Consider the following 17,188-nt stretch of genomic DNA (forward strand, 5'->3'; position numbering starts at 1 on the left):
AAAATTTCCTCGATATCGTGCATGGTTTCGAGTCCCGCCACGCTTATCACAACTTTGGTTTTTCTTAAGCATTAATATTCGATGATCGATCGTCTCTATGGAAAGAGGGCTGGTCAGTCGTACTTATCGTTTCCTCCGGCGTTTCTTGGAGAAATGTAATTATAAGAAGTATAAATTGAAACAGAGATCTTCATTAATATACGCTGTACGAGATGGTTTTCCGTGAATTCGTTTTCCTAACTATCTGAATCGGAAGGAAAATTGCGACTTCGTTACAAGTAATAATGGATATGCCGATCGTTTTTTTATATCAACGCTAGATCTATGCTTTATTTTAGTGTTAATGGCCGATAGTCCAGATATACACGTAGAAATAAGTATAAGAAACGATTATCAACGTTTAAAATACCGAAATATATTATCGTTAATACGTATTTTTGTCTCAGCGAAACACAACAAAGCTGGGAATCCGGAGCTCTGTATTAAAAGAAAAACATAATAATTAAAATCTCCTTAGCCACTCTTTGAATAGAGAAATCTAATTTAACGCGTTTGACTCTTCCACTTATCACTATCACCACCTTCGTCACAGCCCTCTCTCTCGCTCTGCCTTTCCCAAAGGCCAACCATCCTCGGTTTCTTCCTTTATTTAGTTACTTCATTTTTCATTTCATTCGTTTCATCTCTTAACTTTTCTCTGCTGTTTCGCCGTGCTCTCTGCCTCTCGCGTACTTCTTTCTGTCGCGTTTTTCTCTTGCCACCTCCTTCGCAGCGTATCGTTATACTATTTAGTCTAATCCCTGATATATAACATGAACCTCGTTCACAATCGTAAAAAAAGGATCGTGAGACGAAAATATACGCGAGCTTCCGACCACCGCCGTCGGTGATCGAACGTTCGCGTTCTCGGCTTCCTCTTTCTTCCCTTTCTTTTTCTTCCTCCCGTCGCGTCTTTCGTGCTCTTTAGTCGTCTGCTCGCTTTCTTCGGGGATGCTCGGTTTGGAGCGTTAAGAGTCGCACACGAGTAAACTAGAAGTTTTCAACAGTAGAAAAATGACGATCGAGCCACTAGCAGAAATCGCTGTGTAGAATATTGTGCGTTTCGCGAAAGAAAGTTGTAAGTTACCAGTGGAATAAATGAAATATTCCAAATTCGTATATTATAAATTTATATTTGAATCTCTATCTTTAAAATCAGAAGAGACATAAAACTATGAAAATCGCGACCTCCTAACAGCGCCAAGCCTCGACGACCCCTGAGAGTTTCGATACTATCTTCGAAAAACGAAATAAATCGCTCGCGTGTTTTCGCCTCGTTGCCTACTTTGTACAACCGATACTACACAATGTGTGCTATTCTCGTTTGCTTAATAAATATTCGATAAATATATCATTGTATTTCATCATTATAATATATGTATATCATCGTATTGCCGTAATAATAGGTAGTAATAATCGCACTATGTTACTCATCGCTGTTTCTCGTCGTTTACAATTACCAGTGTGTCGTTAAGTACCGATAAACTTTATATATATATATTATTTATTATTATTATTAATATTATTAGTGTTATTGTTATCGTTATTTTTGTAGCTGAACTTACACTTCGCATGCTCGTGCGTTCTATATTCATCTATTGAATTCTCGCAACACACCCCCTAACCACACACCCCCAACAACGAAAAAAACAAGAAAAGAAGAATCAAAAACAATCTTTTCTTCTCATCTCGTTAATCAGTGCCCGCTAAGTTAATCGTTCATTAGCTACGCGTTTACATGTTTTATATATATATATATTATATATATATAATTATATATTATATATATTATCAATATATATATCATAATATATAAATATATATAAATATATATATAATTTATCATACGTCTTCAGTCCCCCGCAAGCTTAAATTCTACGCAGACGATCCACCGTCTTTCCTCTGTTCTTTCTCCTCTTTTTTTAACTCTTTAACGCTTAATTGCCCGAAAAGTAACGACGTCTCGACTTTCGATGATTTTTTCCCATTCGCACAGAGTTTCCTCGTCGAGATTTGCGAAGATTTCGACGGAAGAATCGCTGTTTTCGTTTGACCGATCCACCTTCGAGGTGAATTGCCACAGTGGGTGGCCCGGGATATCCAATCGATATTTTTTCATCCTCGAACCCGATTTTTTCCCTCGATCGAGACGCGTAATTAAGCTTCCCTCGCCTGTTCTGCGAGAAAAACATCCCTCGTCTATCGTCTTTCCTTCTAACCCTCTGCACCCAAATTCTACTAGAGAAATATTCTATCTTACGTAGAAAAAGTCCTCGTGCGCACTGTCGTGCCGGTGGGAACTTCCGGTTGCGGCTGAGGATCACTTTCGTCGAACCTTTCCTCGTTTATAGTCTATTTTTAATCTTCTTGTCGCGTCGTTGGTATTTTATAATGGTATTCAGGGATAGCTGTTCAGGGGTAGCGACAACAGGGTTAAAAGGAAGAGTGAAGAGCGTAATCGAGTAAAGGTTTAATCACCGTGCGAACATTCCTTGGAGAAATAACGTGGAAAGGTTTGATAGGATAATACTAGTTGGTATGGTCAAAAATTAATTATATAGAACGGAATTAAGTATCCGAGAAAGCGTCGTTGATCTCGATGGTTGAAATTATTCTCTAGCATTCGAATAGCACACTAGACGATCGTCACTATTCAAATTATCACTCTCTTAATAAATTACTACGCTGCTAGTTAAATTACAAATTATCGCGAGATATGCAATTAAATAGTCTATCTACTAGCTACGGTTAAGCGAAATATCGGATTTTTCACTCGTAACAAGGCAATTATTTCTAAGTTATCATTACGATCAACATTCGAATAATTCGTTCGTGTGAAAACATAACTGCTATCGTTCGATCCTCGTCGATATCACAACAATCGCTATAAAATACAAAATACCTAACTAACGTGTTATTTAGAATTAAGGGTAGTTTCTTTAAATTCTTTCTTTTCCCACACGTCCTTTTCTTTTCTTTTTTCTTTTGTATTCCGTGTTGGAATCGTGATCCCAGCCGCAATGAATTCCGATCGGCTGTCGTGCGGACGATTTTTTAATGCACTTTCGGTTCAAGGCAGCTCGAGACGCTATAGAAAATGTTTCTGTGGATGCCCCGAGAGAGATCGGCGCGACGCGAGCTCGACGTTCTTCAGACGTCGTCGTATTGAGCGGAAACGCGGTTGGCTGGACTCTCGAATCAACTAATCGCGAAATCAAGCGGTCACCAGGCGCTACGATGAAAGATTTCTCTTAATTTCCTTACTCTATTATCCTTTCTTTTTTCCAATAAACAGATTTAAAGTTCATTATTATGTACTCGTGAAACTTCGAAAGTTGTAACTAGAAGTTTGAGTTTAAGTGGTAAATTTTCCTTGGAATCTGAATTCAAAGATTTGAATTTTTGAATAAAAATTTTATTTGAATTCGAGAGTTTCGATTTGCATTTGAATTTAACATTTTCATTAATTTTAGATATGGATCAAGAATAAATCTTCCGTCGTGAATTCTTTCTCGGAAGCCGACCTAACCACGACCTTTCACCCTATCGGGAAGACCTAATACTACTTCGTAATCGCTCTACCCTAATTGGCACTCTATTCTATTCGCATCCTTGAAATCGTACGTCGATAATCCTCGAATCACGTATTTTCCAAGTTTTATGCTTAAATATTCTTTTATAAAATTATTACATCCTATAATCACCCTTATTAGAATAAAAAGAATGTTACAACGTTAAAGTTAATGAAGAGGAACTTTCGGAACGTCCAACATCCAATTTTGTAATTTCTCCACCGTACCAAATTATTACTTTTATATAAACAGCGATTAGTTTTATATGTCGATACGTGATTCCTGATCATCAATTTCGAAAAATCTCGTACAAACTCCAGCGAATTAAACTGAAAAAAGATCACCGTAAGAAGTCCATTTGCGGTAATATACGTATCCCGAACCACCCTGGTTTCGCTTTGTTATAGTTCCCCGTGAAATTTTTAATTTTTCTTTTTTTCTTATTATTAATCGGCGTCGAGTGCCCGCCCATCTTCCTTTAACAAAATAAGAACACGAAGTCTCGTTACAATCCCAATTGGCATTGACGAAAGTATTGAAATTCTTTATACAGCTATTGCGATCCCTTCGACTACCTCACGCGAACCACCCTCAAAGGAAGCTCTAGATCTTCTACTACGTCTACCTAGCAATTCAACTTTTTCGATATTTCTTTCAAACGTCTAAGAAATTGACAAATTCTTCTTTGGAGGAAAAAAAATTCGTGGAGGGTGGTTGGCGAAGGATTCGAACGGAGTGTGCGAAATTCTTGATCGATCGGTTCTAGGATCGATGAATTCGGCTGTCTTTCTACCCCTGTGCGTGATGTAACAACTAAGAATGGCCAGGGTGTTCCACCCTCTTCTAAATCGTTCGTATTACGGTACAAGCATGGATTTACTTTCAAATAAAAATTTTCCATCAACGAAATCTTTTCGCTTGCTCGAGAAAACATCCGATTAAACCTTCAATTATTTAAGAAGGTGTAATTAGAAAGCCTTTGCATCTCTTTTAATACCAACGACTTAACGAACAATAATTATTTTCATCTAAAAATCAAGGATGATCCACCCTGAGCGTGCGTGTTTTACGTACCCTATTCTTCTCGCGTTGGATCAATATATATATATATTTTTTTTTACATTAACGAATCATTCTCCCGTAGTAACCGTAGTCGTAAAGCGATTAGTAGTTTAGTTAGTGTGTGAATTAATAGTAGTCAGCAATAACAGCGCCTCTCCTCTCCCATAACACACGGCGCGTCTTAATAGTTGAAATAGGCGGTGTAATAGTAACAGTTGTATGCGGTCGTCTTCCACCTTACGATTAATAGTTAATAATTAATAGTAGCGGTAACATAGTAGTAGTTTACCTTACAATAGCGTTATTATTAATTAGTAATAGTAGTAGTAGTAGTAGTAGTAGTAGTAGTAGTAGTAGTAGTAGTAGTAGTAGTAGTAGTAGTAGCAGTAGTAGTAGTAGTAGTAGCAGTAGTAGCAGTAGTGATAGTAGTAGTGTTAGCAGCAGCAGCAGCAGCAGCAGTAGTAGTAGTAGTAGTAGTAGTAGTAGTAGGTAGTATTAGTGGTAGTAGTAATAGTAATAGCAGTAGCGATAGTAGCAGTAACAGTAGTAGTGATAGTAGTAGTAGTAGTAATAGTATTAATAGTAATAGTTAGTAATAGTTAGTAATGTAGTTGTAGCAGTAGCAGCAGCACTAGTGATACTAGTAGTGATAGCAGTAATAGCGATAGTAGCAACAGTAGTAATAGTAATAGTAGTAGTAGCAGCTGTAGTGATAGTAATAGTAGTATTAGTATTAGTAGCAGTAGAAGTAGTGGTAGTGGTAGTGGTGGTAGTAGTGATAGTAGTAGTGACAGTAATAGTGTTAGTAGTAGTAATAATAATAGTATCAGTGTTAGTAGTAATAGTAGTAGTAGTAACAGCAGTAGTAGCAATAGTAGTTATAGTCATAGTAGTAGTAGTAGTAGTAGTAGTAGTAGTAGTAGTAGTAGTAGTAGCAGTATTAATAATAGTAGTAACAGTAGTAGTAATAGTATTAGTGGTAGTGGTAGAGTAGTGGTGGTGCTGTGGTGGTAAGTGACTTTTCCTATTTTTTCTTCTTTTGGTGGTGGTGCTGATGGCGATGGTGGTATGGTGGTGGTGGTGGTAATTGTTGTACAGTAATAGTTATAATAATAGTAGTAGTTTTTCTTCCCTCGTAGTTATTAACAATATAGTTGCAGCGGTATTTATCGTCGCTTCGTAATATTATTAGTAGCGGTAAGAAGCAATTTTTATAGGAATAGTAGCATCGTATCGCTCCCGTTATTTTCTTTAACTCGAGTCTGTGTAAATGTTACGCTTCTTTTTTCATTTTTCTTTCTTCTAACGCTAGTTATCGATATTACTAGTCTCAAGTTCTTTGTACTATCACTACGAACCGATTGACAGGGTGCCTCCATTCATCCCATTTAATCGCGATTTCGACTCGATCCTAAACTCTTTCTCTTTTCAATTTCAATGTTTGAGATCAAATGGGAATCTAAAGATGAATTTTTAATGTCTCACTCTAATAAATGAAATTCTACTGTATCTTCCACAAGTTAGTAATAATACAGCGGAACAATCAAACCTCGAACAAGTCACTCGTAACAAAACCTCTGGATTCTAAAGCAGCGTTAGTCGCCTACGAATATTAATTTTTTAAAGACACATAAAAGCAGAGATAAGCGAGCAAATATAATAAAAACCAACGGTCAGGGGAGGAGATAGAATGAAAAAATGAAGCACTGGCTTTGAACGATCGCCGTCTTATTTCTTGTGTAATTAACGCTAGGAACGGAACAAAACCGAACTAATATTTAAAAGCAACCGCTCGTGACAACGAACAACTTTCGTCTCTCTGCTCTGTTTTCCTTTTTAGGATCACAGTGACGAATGGGACGCGAGTTAATCGAGTTGCACGATCGTCGGATCCAGTCATCGCTAATGGGCAAGAACGCCGCGCACCCTTTCAATCTTACTCGAAGAGAGAAAGAGAGAAAAAACAAAAGGGATTCTCGTGAAACTTTACACCAACCCAGGAAGAATCATCTCGAAAAACTACCTGGTCGCCTAGCGAATATATTAAACGCATTTCACGTAAGGAGTTCCTTGGGAATCGCTATCGCTAGGGATTATAAAGTGAACAAGTCGCCGCACGTGCTTGCTTTTCAACCCTCACGCTGTCAGAATCAGAATTTCTCTCCTTCTTAATTCTTAGAATATTTTTGAAAATGATAATATACGCCTTTAAGAACTTGGAAAAAGATAGAGTACATATCGTGGCTGACTTGGTTCTTGAAAGTTGGCAGCGAAAGAGTCAAGTTTCAATAAAAAAAAGAAAAAGAAAAAGAAAAACAGATTCGCTCCGCATCGTCGGACACCCTCATTTAACGTACAGTCGACGGAAAGCACTTTTGGACAATATACAATATTATAGTTTAGGACCTTCGTTGTCGTCGAGTTCGATGTTACATTATCTCGTTTATCATTGCGCGACGTTACACTAAATTCCTAAGTAGTATAATAACTATAGATCTCTCACTATCTCGAAACATCGTCCTCTCTTCTCCGAAATTCCTTTTTATAGTCTCGTTTTCTAGTCTTTTTTCTTCGACTTCCCCCCTCTTCTTCCTCCTCTTCTTCCTCTTCGTTTTCTTCCGTTTCACTTGCATCTTCGTCCTCTTATTCACGCGCGCCGTTATATCGCTTAATCATCATCGATCGTGAAATAAATCGTACTCTCTTTTTAGTTACTTAGTTAACCGCTTAATTTATCAATAGTAATCAATATTAAATATTCACTTTATCTCTAACTAGCAGCCTCTGATGACTAGTCCGCGCAACTAGTCGTTCTCTCTATTTTTTCGTTTTCCTCTGTGTTTCTTTTTCACTAGTGTTAGCACTAGTCTGAGCATTAGGCGATTAATCAACGATACAATTATAAAGTTATCAATTATCGTTTCATCGTTATTATTAATGTTATAATTAATATTATTATCCGTGGTTCGTGGACCGGTTAGCTTCTATTCTGACCGATACTCGTCGATCGAACCCTCTCGACCTTCTCTCTATTTACTATACTCTTCTTTTTTTCTTTTATACGTGTATTCGCTTAATTTTCTTTAGATTAATTTAAAAAATGTCCGTTTCTCGATCATCGAAGAAGAAATTTTTCTCATTATCTCGACTACATCTGCTCACGTGTTATCTAAACATGCATGTGTACGTGTGTATACGTATATACGTGTCTGTGTTCCTTCATAAATATTATAAAAAAATATAATAGAAAATTATAATTTCGTTATAATATTTATAAACTACGAAATTGGCACTAGAAAGTTCTTTTTTTTCAATCTCTTCGTTTTCTCCTTGTCGTTAAACCCTTTCTCGAAGAGCACAACAGATTATATTTTTTTGTTCATCCGTCGTATTTTGCTTTTTTCATTTTTCGTATTATCTCGTAGACGCAACTATTCTAACGTCTTCTATAATTTTAGAAAATACCACGAGCGTGTATGTACAAAAACACACGTTTCGGAAGGGTCTCGAAGCAGGAAGAATAGGAAACAGACAGTCGTTATAAAATCGTGTGGAAAACGATACACTACTGGTATTTTCTTTTCTTTTCTTTTCTTTTCTTTTCTTTTCTGCAGTTCTTCTCTTGTCCTTTTTTCGTTTCATTCTCTTCTTCTTATTTCCTTTCTTCGAGTTTAAATCGTCTATGAATTTTATTGGTCGACGGGACCGATCGACGACGATCGGGCGACGTTTCAATTAGGAGACGAAATGAGGGGTTCTTACTCACGTCCACCGAGTACGCTTAAGAGAAAGAGAGAAGGAAGGAGAAAGAGAAAGAGAAAGAGAAAGAGTTAGAAATTAACGGCGCGTCGAGAGAGGAGAACGACGCTTCCGGTGGCGCGGAAGTAATAATTGACCGAAACGCTAACCCCCCGAGGACGAAAAATGCCCTTCGTTCCTTGCAGGAAAATGAAATTTCTCACCGTAGACAATCTTTGTTTCCTTTCCTTTCGAAACACTACAAAGCCGTAAGAATGAATAAACGCGCGAATTCATGTTTTGACAGAATCTACACTTTTTACAGCTACACTTAACAATTGGAATTAACATCCTAAGCAGACTAAGTACCTTTCACTAGACTACGCATAGTCTATCGCTAATCAAATCTTTTAAAGAAAAATAATATACAGAGGAGAAATAAAAATTCTCAAGTTATAAAATTGAGAAAGAACGAAAGGCGCCAACGAGCCTCAGAGGGTGAAGAAGGGCCGAGTGGTCGCATAATGAGGACCTAATCCCGGTGTTCACCCCCTCTCAACAGAGCAATGGCGGGGAAGCCCGTTCGCCGGAAGCGCCCTCGAACGTTCCCTCGACGCGGCCCGCTTAAACTACGATCAGACTCTCAGGCACTCGATTCTCCGCAGGCTTAGGTCGCGAAGCTGAACACGACACGAGGAATCCTGGCGATTCCCCTCCGGCTCAGGGTAATTATCGTATGCGCCGGTATGTAACGACCCCGTGGAACATGCGAGCTTCTCGACGCTTTCCGCTCTAAGCCTCCAGTGTCACGGGGGAGATTTCGGTCTGCCGCTCTTGTCCTGCATCACTTGTTGCTGCTGTTGTTGCTGCGGTTGCTGTTGTTGCTGCGGTGGCGGTTGTTGTTGTTGAGGTTGCTGCTGAGGCTGTTGCTGAGCTTGCTGGGACTGTTGTTGGTGGTGGTGCGATGTCGGGTCCGTCGCCACGCCCAGATCTGTGCCCATCAAGTTCCCAGCGCCGCTCTTGTCCACCACGCTGCTCGCATGCACCGGGTGGAAGTATCGGTCTGCAAGATCACGATTTTTGCGACGGTTTATTTGCAGCTAGAGGCTAACTGAGATTTCGAAGGAAGAGACGGCAACGATTAACCGGAGACTCGAATTTGAATGTATTTCGGTCGGAACATACAAAAGTTATATTCACCTTCGTCCATGGTGGAAGGCGGTTCGCTGGCAGTCCCGGTGATGATCGGAGCAATCATGTTGTAATCGTCTTCGAGATTGATGAACGGTGCGGTATTCCAGCGAGGTGGCACGTTAGAGACCGATCTCTGGGTGGCCACTGGCCTTGTCACCGAAACTGGCGACGAAAATAAGGAGAGGTTCGTCGGGGAGATAACCCCTGACATCGAACTGATGGTAGGATACGTGAATATTTGCTGTCAACAGAAAGAAGAAACAAGTTAAAGTAACATTATTATTTCTTCGCGAAAATAAACTCACCTGTCCAGGTTGAGAGTGAAAGTGAGCAAAGGTGTATTCCCGGCTGGTGTGTGGCGCGGTGACAAGGATCCTCGCAGGGCTCTTTCTTCCGGCCGGATCGACGGAGCTCTGGCAACCGGAACTGACCAGTCCGACCGCTGCCGCAGCAGCCATTTGCTCCTGATTGGATGCCAGTTCGGCTGGGTCCGTGGGCGAGGTGGACGAAGTGGGGGGCGAGTTCGAGTTCGTAGCTGTCAGCTCGCCCGTCGACCTTATAATGGCGACAGGCCTCGCCATTGGGGCCGGAGGTGGCGGCGGAAGCATCGAGCTCGGATAATACTGTGAGAACTTTTGTATGCCAGTGCGGGGTCCGGCTAGCTGCGCCTGGAAATACCACACACCCACCGATCAACGTCGTCGACCCGCGCGTGATCCATTCACCCCGTTTTCTGTAACTTCGCACTCCCGGTTTACCGGACTAAGAACTTTTCCTTTCTTTGTATCTTATTCGTCCTTTCGTTCTAACTGGTCTCTTGAATTTTTATTTACGGATTCGTTCATTTAGTCATTTACTGTTTAGGGGTTTTAAATCGCGTTGAAACCCGCGTTTGCGAGATTCATGGATTTTAAGATAGATTATATCGTGATTTTCATCGATTTACCTAAAACGCATGTAACTATTTCTTTGGATTCGTAACAATATCGAGAAGTTCGTGCCAATAACGGTGCATCGCAAACGTGGGATTGCACGTTCCATTCGAAATTGCATTCCAAATTTTATCAAACGATATCCCCATGTTTCTCCAATTAACCATTTCAATTTTTATCCACTCCACCGATAAATCTAACAACAAATTGAATTCGAAAAATCCAGGGCGATTGGAACACGGATGACGTTCACGCAGGTCGGAGAAGAACCGCCCCGTTGTCCGTTTCGTCCTCTCGAAGGTAACGAACGGTGTTCCCTGGCTCGAGTTCACGACAATGGACAACGTGGCGGATTGAAAAAGGATCCGGAAGCTACCTGGGGCAGTTGTTGAGTATTCTCGGCCTCCTGGCAGACGAACGTCACGAAATCCGACAGGGTGTCGTGACCGTTCTCGGGATACTTGACCACCCCCGTGGAGGCAGGGTGCTCCGGTTGGTAGTAGGCAAGCCCGGACATACTTTGACCGGAACCACCGGCCAGTCCTTCGTGCGGAGAGTGCAATCCTGAAACACAATTCACCACTGTCATGGTCCGACTGCGTGGCCAAGGCCACGGTGAAACCACCCCCTAAATTCGACTCGAGTTCCTTTCCTCGAATCGACTCCGTTTCTGCATCCCCTTCCACTTTTCATTCCTTCATTCTCGACCGAACGAATTACTCTCTTCCTGTTTCGTTAATAAGATCTTCCGACGAAATTTGCGTTTTACTTTCTCTTTACTTTCACTTCTGCTTCTTCTTCGTTTTGCTTGCTTCTCTCTATTTCGTACATAGCTTTCGCGTTATTGTTATCGCCGTTTAGAGAAAGAACTTTAATAGAAGCGAAAGACGTTGAATAATTTGGGCGATTAGGTAAAGCTGGTCTCTAGGCAATCACGTCGTTCACTCTGGTTTGGTAATGGTAATTGTTAATGCGGAGAATGTTAGTAAAGTTGGAGCCCGCCACGCGAGAGCTTAGCAGAAGAGGGAGCAAACAGAGGTAACGATTGCTGCTGCGAGTCTGTTAGGGGGTGGTTTTAGTGGTACTTCCGAGGGTAGGGGGTCGACCAACTATAACGATCGTGTTAAATATATATATATACACACACACACACACAATATATGTATATATATACATACATATATATATATATATATATACACATATATAAGGCACTCCAAGCGTGAGGCTGGCTGGCTGAAATGTACATGTATTTATATACCAGTGTACGTGTGCTCGCGCGCGTACACGTTCCTCTTACAAATTCTTTGGTTTTATTTTTCATATATAAATATATCTTTCTACAATTCTATGATAAATTTTGTTTGTCGCCGAGCACGCGCGCACACGTATATCATCAACACGGTTATATACATGTATGTATATAGAGAATATATAGGTATATGTAGAGAATATATATAGATATATAGTGCAACAACAAACATCAAACAGCAAGATAACAACGATTAAACAACACATCAAAAAAACATCAAGGTAACAACAACATCAACATCAATACAATGATATACATATATATGCGGTGATATATATGCATGTATGTATGTATATATATATATGTATATGGTAAACAACAACACCAACATCGCAACAACAATATAGAATACGACATAGAGAGAGATAGAGAGAGAGAGAGACAGAGAGAGATAAGTAGAGCAATAAACAAGTCAAGTCTCAATCAAGATTCGAAATTAATTGAACCAATCAATCAAGTCAATTAATTAAGTCAATTAATCAATCAATGAATTAATTAATCCATCCAGCATACGACATACCCAGAGCATTAGCCGTGTGACAGTGAGTGAGAAATAGAGATAATATAATGGTGTGCACGGTTCAACGTGAGTACAGTCTCGAGAACTTTGCAAAATTGTCAAAAATCTTCTCAAATTCCATTTTTCCAGAATGTCCGGATGTTCTTACGTTTTATCGTTATATCCCTCTCTGGTTCGTATTATCTTATCATCGTATCACGTATTATCATCGAGGGAAAGATTTGCATATTTTCCATCGCGAGCTTTTATTCCGGACTCGAGGCTGTACCCTTAAAAGTAGTAATACGTGAACAGGTGGGTGTAACAGGGTGGGCAGACAGACAGACAGACAGACACAGACGAACATACAAACAGACAGACAGTCAGACAGCGACAGCTAGCTTACCAGGTAGACCGGTACTACGCAGTTAGCGAGAAATGCCGTCCGTCTGTCTGTCTGTCTGTCCGTTTCCAAGCCCCGGGTCTCATAATCATTCTGGTTCCAGTCGATGTTTCTCGACCGATTTTTTAAACGACTACGTTGGGATTACGCTTCGAAATACACGGGGACAGGGACTGGGTCGGCTAAATATTGATCCTCGCTTTTTTATCTCCTTTTTTTTTTTGTTCTTTTCACTCTGGTTTGATTGATCGGTAACAGACAGGTCAGTCAGACGGACAGGCAAACGGGGGCGTTAGAAAAATATACATATATAGATATTATACACATATGTTACTATACATACACAGGTGAACAGGAATATCGTAGAGTGTACTTATTTCCATATAGAGGCATATAAAAACACCAGTTTGGTTAGAGAATTATCGATTTGGTTAGTTTCGTGGGGGATGCATTGTGGGGATTGCGTTTTAGTCGTCGGTGCGATACAGCGCGAAAGCGATACAATTTTTTTCCTAGATGAAACTAACGTTACGATATCATCGAATCGTAGAAACATCATTAGAAATTATCTGTCAAAGTATGAACGATTCCATCTGGTTTTATTATTTTATATTTTATTACTCTATGTTTTATTCGAATGAGGAAGTAAACCGTTAGACGAGATATAAATGTAACTTAATTGATTTCTGCAATTTTCAGAACTTAAATGGTTCGATAGTTTCTAAAAGAGATTCTATCGAGAGTGCGCAAAGGATGGGAAGAGTTTAATTGTAAAGAGAATATATTACGATCTTTGGAGTGGCAGTAGAATGGGTTCGTGTTAAGTCAGACACGAGTACTTCTACACTTGTCTGGCATCGATCGTACGTATCCCTGTACGTAACATCAACGTTTCTTTTCTATTTGGAATTTATCTAGACCCTTCGAAGTAGAAAATCGTTCGCTTTTAAATCGTTTTCGACCATGGCTGTACCATATGGCTGAAAGCGCAAGCTTCGTCGATCGTCCAAACGACGCGACGCGTAAAAATAATCGAAATGAACAACTGAAACCGAAAAATCTATCTCTCACGCGGCCATCGAAACTACAACAGACATTCAGCTGATTCAATTTCTTTGATACTTCCCCTTTTTCCATTCTTCTTTGAACAATGACGGTGTTGCAGCGAACGGCCAGAAATTGAATCATTAAACTAAACAGGCAGCCCTTCCACCTCGACGTCCAAAATGAAAGAGAACCGAACGAGTAAACAAAAGGAACGAAAGAAAGAAAAAAGGAAAAAACGGTTAGCACGCCTACCAACGACAGCATTGCGCGAACAATCGTGCACACAGCTGCAGGCGGCTATATAGAATGGCGCAACAATTATTACGAATACACATACATATATACATCCATTTTAATCGTAATAGTTATCAGCATGGCTGGTGATTATCATCGAACAAATACATATACATACGTATCTATCTATAATAATTGTCGCACGCATATATGTATCTGTATATATAGTGACGAATAAAAGTATGTATTGGCACTAGATTCCCTTGGGAAATTGTATAGGTAGGTACAGAGGATTTTGTAGGAAAATCTGATTTGTACCGATACTTTTGTTCATTACTGTATACATAGGTATATTTAAACAGTTATGTGAGATGCAACACCGAATGCTAACACACATATGTATATAACAATTCTCATAATGGGCTAACATAGAACATTCTTGCTTTTTCGGTTCCTCGTGACGCAGCGGTTTACCATATCGCAATCAGACGTCAGGTGGATTTCTCGGGGATCTCCCTGTGGTGGACAAACACGACCCTCGAATTAGTCCACTTTCTTCATTTTCCGCCCTTTCTCTTCCCTCTCTCTCTCCCGTCCCTCTCCATCCCTCTGTCGCTCAGTCGTTCGAGGATGGAAAGGGATCGTTTCAATCCTTTTGCTCGACAATGCTTTGCAATCTTCTTTTACTATTTTGTTTTTAAATAATCGTAGAGTACTATTCTTTCTCGACGGTTGTTCTTTGAGAGAGGAAAGCTTTTTTCTATTTCTAACGACAAAATCCAGAGTATTTTCACGACATCTACGATTTCTAGCTAACGTCCGGACCCGGTTGAAACTTCGCTGATCGCAAAATGTAGAGATGACTGTGTTTCATCGTGTTTTAACAAGTCATGCAGTCGAAAGACTAGTTTCTCAGTCATATCCGGCATTCTTTAGTTTTTTACGCTAGCTTTCGCAATTTAAAAAAATCCAAGTTGTCGATCTTTACAACGTAGATCATTCTAATTCTGCGAAATGTTTATCGAAAGATCGAAAGGTCAATCAAAAGGCCAAGATCAAAGATTAACACGCGTAAAACTTTCGATGTGAAGAAAAAAGGATCGTATTATAATTCCTTTCTAATCGTCAGTTTCATACGTGTGTTTCGTTACAGCGAAACCTATCAATTGAAAAATTAAATGTTCGTGCATCTTGGAGGAGGAAAAATGGGATAGAAAGAGTACGCGAGAAAGAATACAGGGAAAGCGAGTAATGGAAACGACCAATAAATCGTACAGGGCTCGCGCACTGTACAGAACAAAGCTCGTGGACACTTGAACGGCAATCGATTGTTCGACGTAATACCGCGGTGTTCTATGCAGGGAATGCAGTAAAAAAAACTCGCTCGTATCGCGCGTGAAACAAGCATTTTCCATGTGGACGGTCATCAAACCAACCAATAACCAACGATGGAGTCAACACGGTGCAACAACTACCATAACAACAACGTCGAGAACTAGGGAACTTGTAAAACAACAACAAGAAAGGAAACTTCAAAGAAAAAAGAGGAAAACATGAAGAAATAGAAGAAAAGGATGGGACAAACGAAACAAGAACGCGCCGTTTTAGCGTACTCTCGATGGAAGAGATACATATACATATATTTTGCGAGCTTTTAAAATCTATCAAGTGCTCAAGTTTGATTATATTGCCATATAGGCGGAGACAAGGAGTTTGAAACCACGTTCAGGGCTATAAAATGTTAATTTGGAGGTGTTTCTTCCTCTGTAGCATAATGTTCGAAGAATTGTTTATAGTATATAATTTGGAAAGCACATTCTCGAAGCACACAGTTTGCTATTTTTCACAGAATTATATATCAACAAAATTTCATATATTAATTGGCAAATAACTTTTACACTCGGAGATTTACTATGTTTCTACATTAAGATGTTCACAGCTGTGAGTGCTGCTACATCGATTATGATGTCTCGACGATTTATAATGTCGCTGATTGTTTTAATATATAGTCTCGCTGTATTTTCTTCCATCAAATATACGCTGCGTTCGATCAACGAAAAGAACGGTGCTTAATTTTGATATTCGTATTTTCCTTCGTTTTCTTTTCTAATCAGAGGATAATGTATCATTTGTAAATCGAACAGAAGGATAATAAATTGTTGAAAAGAGGTAGCATGGCCCGTTAGAAGCTGAAAAAAATTAAGCACTGCACTTAGCGCGATTGGGCAATAGTTCTATTGAATTAAGGCGAACATAACGTATAAGAGAGGTGGTCTGAGGTAGAGAAGAACCGAACATCGTGGAGGAGATCGATAGCGAAGGCATTCGAGAGGTTTGCTCGACGACGGTGCATGCCGCGAGGAACGAATACTTCCTGCGTTTTTCTCTCCGTTTTCTCCTCGTCTTCGACGTGTCTCCCTTTATCTTTTCATTTCTTCTTCTTAGCTTTCCTTTCGCGTAATTTCCCTCTTCGTCCCATTCTTTTCCGAAATCTACGATACCGCAGGATGTTAAATTTTACCACCACGTTCACACTTTTCTTCGTTGTTAGTATCTCAGAAATCTGTGTAATCTTTTTCTAGAGACATCCATTTTCGAGAGAATTCATCGTTTTTAATTCCATGTAATGTCGCGAGATTTGCAAGTTACGTAATTGTACGCCTATGTTTTTAAAAATGTTCTAATCAAAAATCGCCAATCGATAATTTTTTCTCCTTTTACTCAGAAGTGAACGAACTTTGGCGTTATAGGTGGTTAAAATCGTCGCAGTCCTCCAAACAGAACTCGAGGCGTTCCAACCGATCTTCAATTTGCAATAACTCGCCGACGAGGGTTCAGAGGAAGTGTGTGCCGGGCAAATTTGTCTCCTGCCGCATCGAAGACACCCTCGAAATCCAGCGTGTGTACGTATGTGTCCGTGTGCAGCGGATGGTCGACGAGAAAGTAGATGTGTGTGTATGTGTATGCACGCGCGTGTGTGTGTAATGCTTGCAGAGACACCAATATACACTGAGAAATATATATATATATATAAGATATACATATATAGTGGTGCTACGGAGGGTTGGTTCGGGGGTGGGAACGTGATTGTGCAATTTCGAGCTGCGTCGACGATTCGCGCCCTACCCTCGCGCCGAACGAATGCATATTCGGCCG

The 17,188-nt window shown here is 40.0% G+C and overlaps 1 protein-coding gene across 9 annotated transcripts in view; it reads right to left on the bottom strand.

Moving 5' to 3' along the window:
* Positions 1–6,380: 6,380 nt before the first annotated feature.
* LOC126917652 (nuclear factor 1 X-type) overlaps positions 6,381–17,188 on the bottom strand; it is a 65,307-nt gene continuing 54,499 nt past the window's right edge. For 7 of the 9 annotated variants that reach the window (XM_050724773.1, XM_050724774.1, XM_050724772.1 and 4 more), the window contains 4 exons: positions 10,914–11,101; positions 9,911–10,273; positions 9,612–9,846; positions 6,381–9,474 (listed from right to left, as the gene is read on the bottom strand). In XM_050724773.1, coding sequence (XP_050580730.1) covers positions 9,218–9,474; positions 9,612–9,846; positions 9,911–10,273; positions 10,914–11,101 — 1,043 coding nt within the window. In that variant the 3' untranslated portion in view covers positions 6,381–9,217. The remainder of the gene's footprint in view (positions 9,475–9,611; positions 9,847–9,910; positions 10,274–10,913; positions 11,102–17,188) is intronic. The other 2 variants (XM_050724767.1, XM_050724769.1) reach the window with 2 other exon arrangements.

This window comes from Bombus affinis, chromosome 6 (genome assembly GCF_024516045.1).
Source record: "Bombus affinis isolate iyBomAffi1 chromosome 6, iyBomAffi1.2, whole genome shotgun sequence".
Classification (NCBI taxonomy): domain Eukaryota; kingdom Metazoa; phylum Arthropoda; class Insecta; order Hymenoptera; family Apidae; genus Bombus; species Bombus affinis.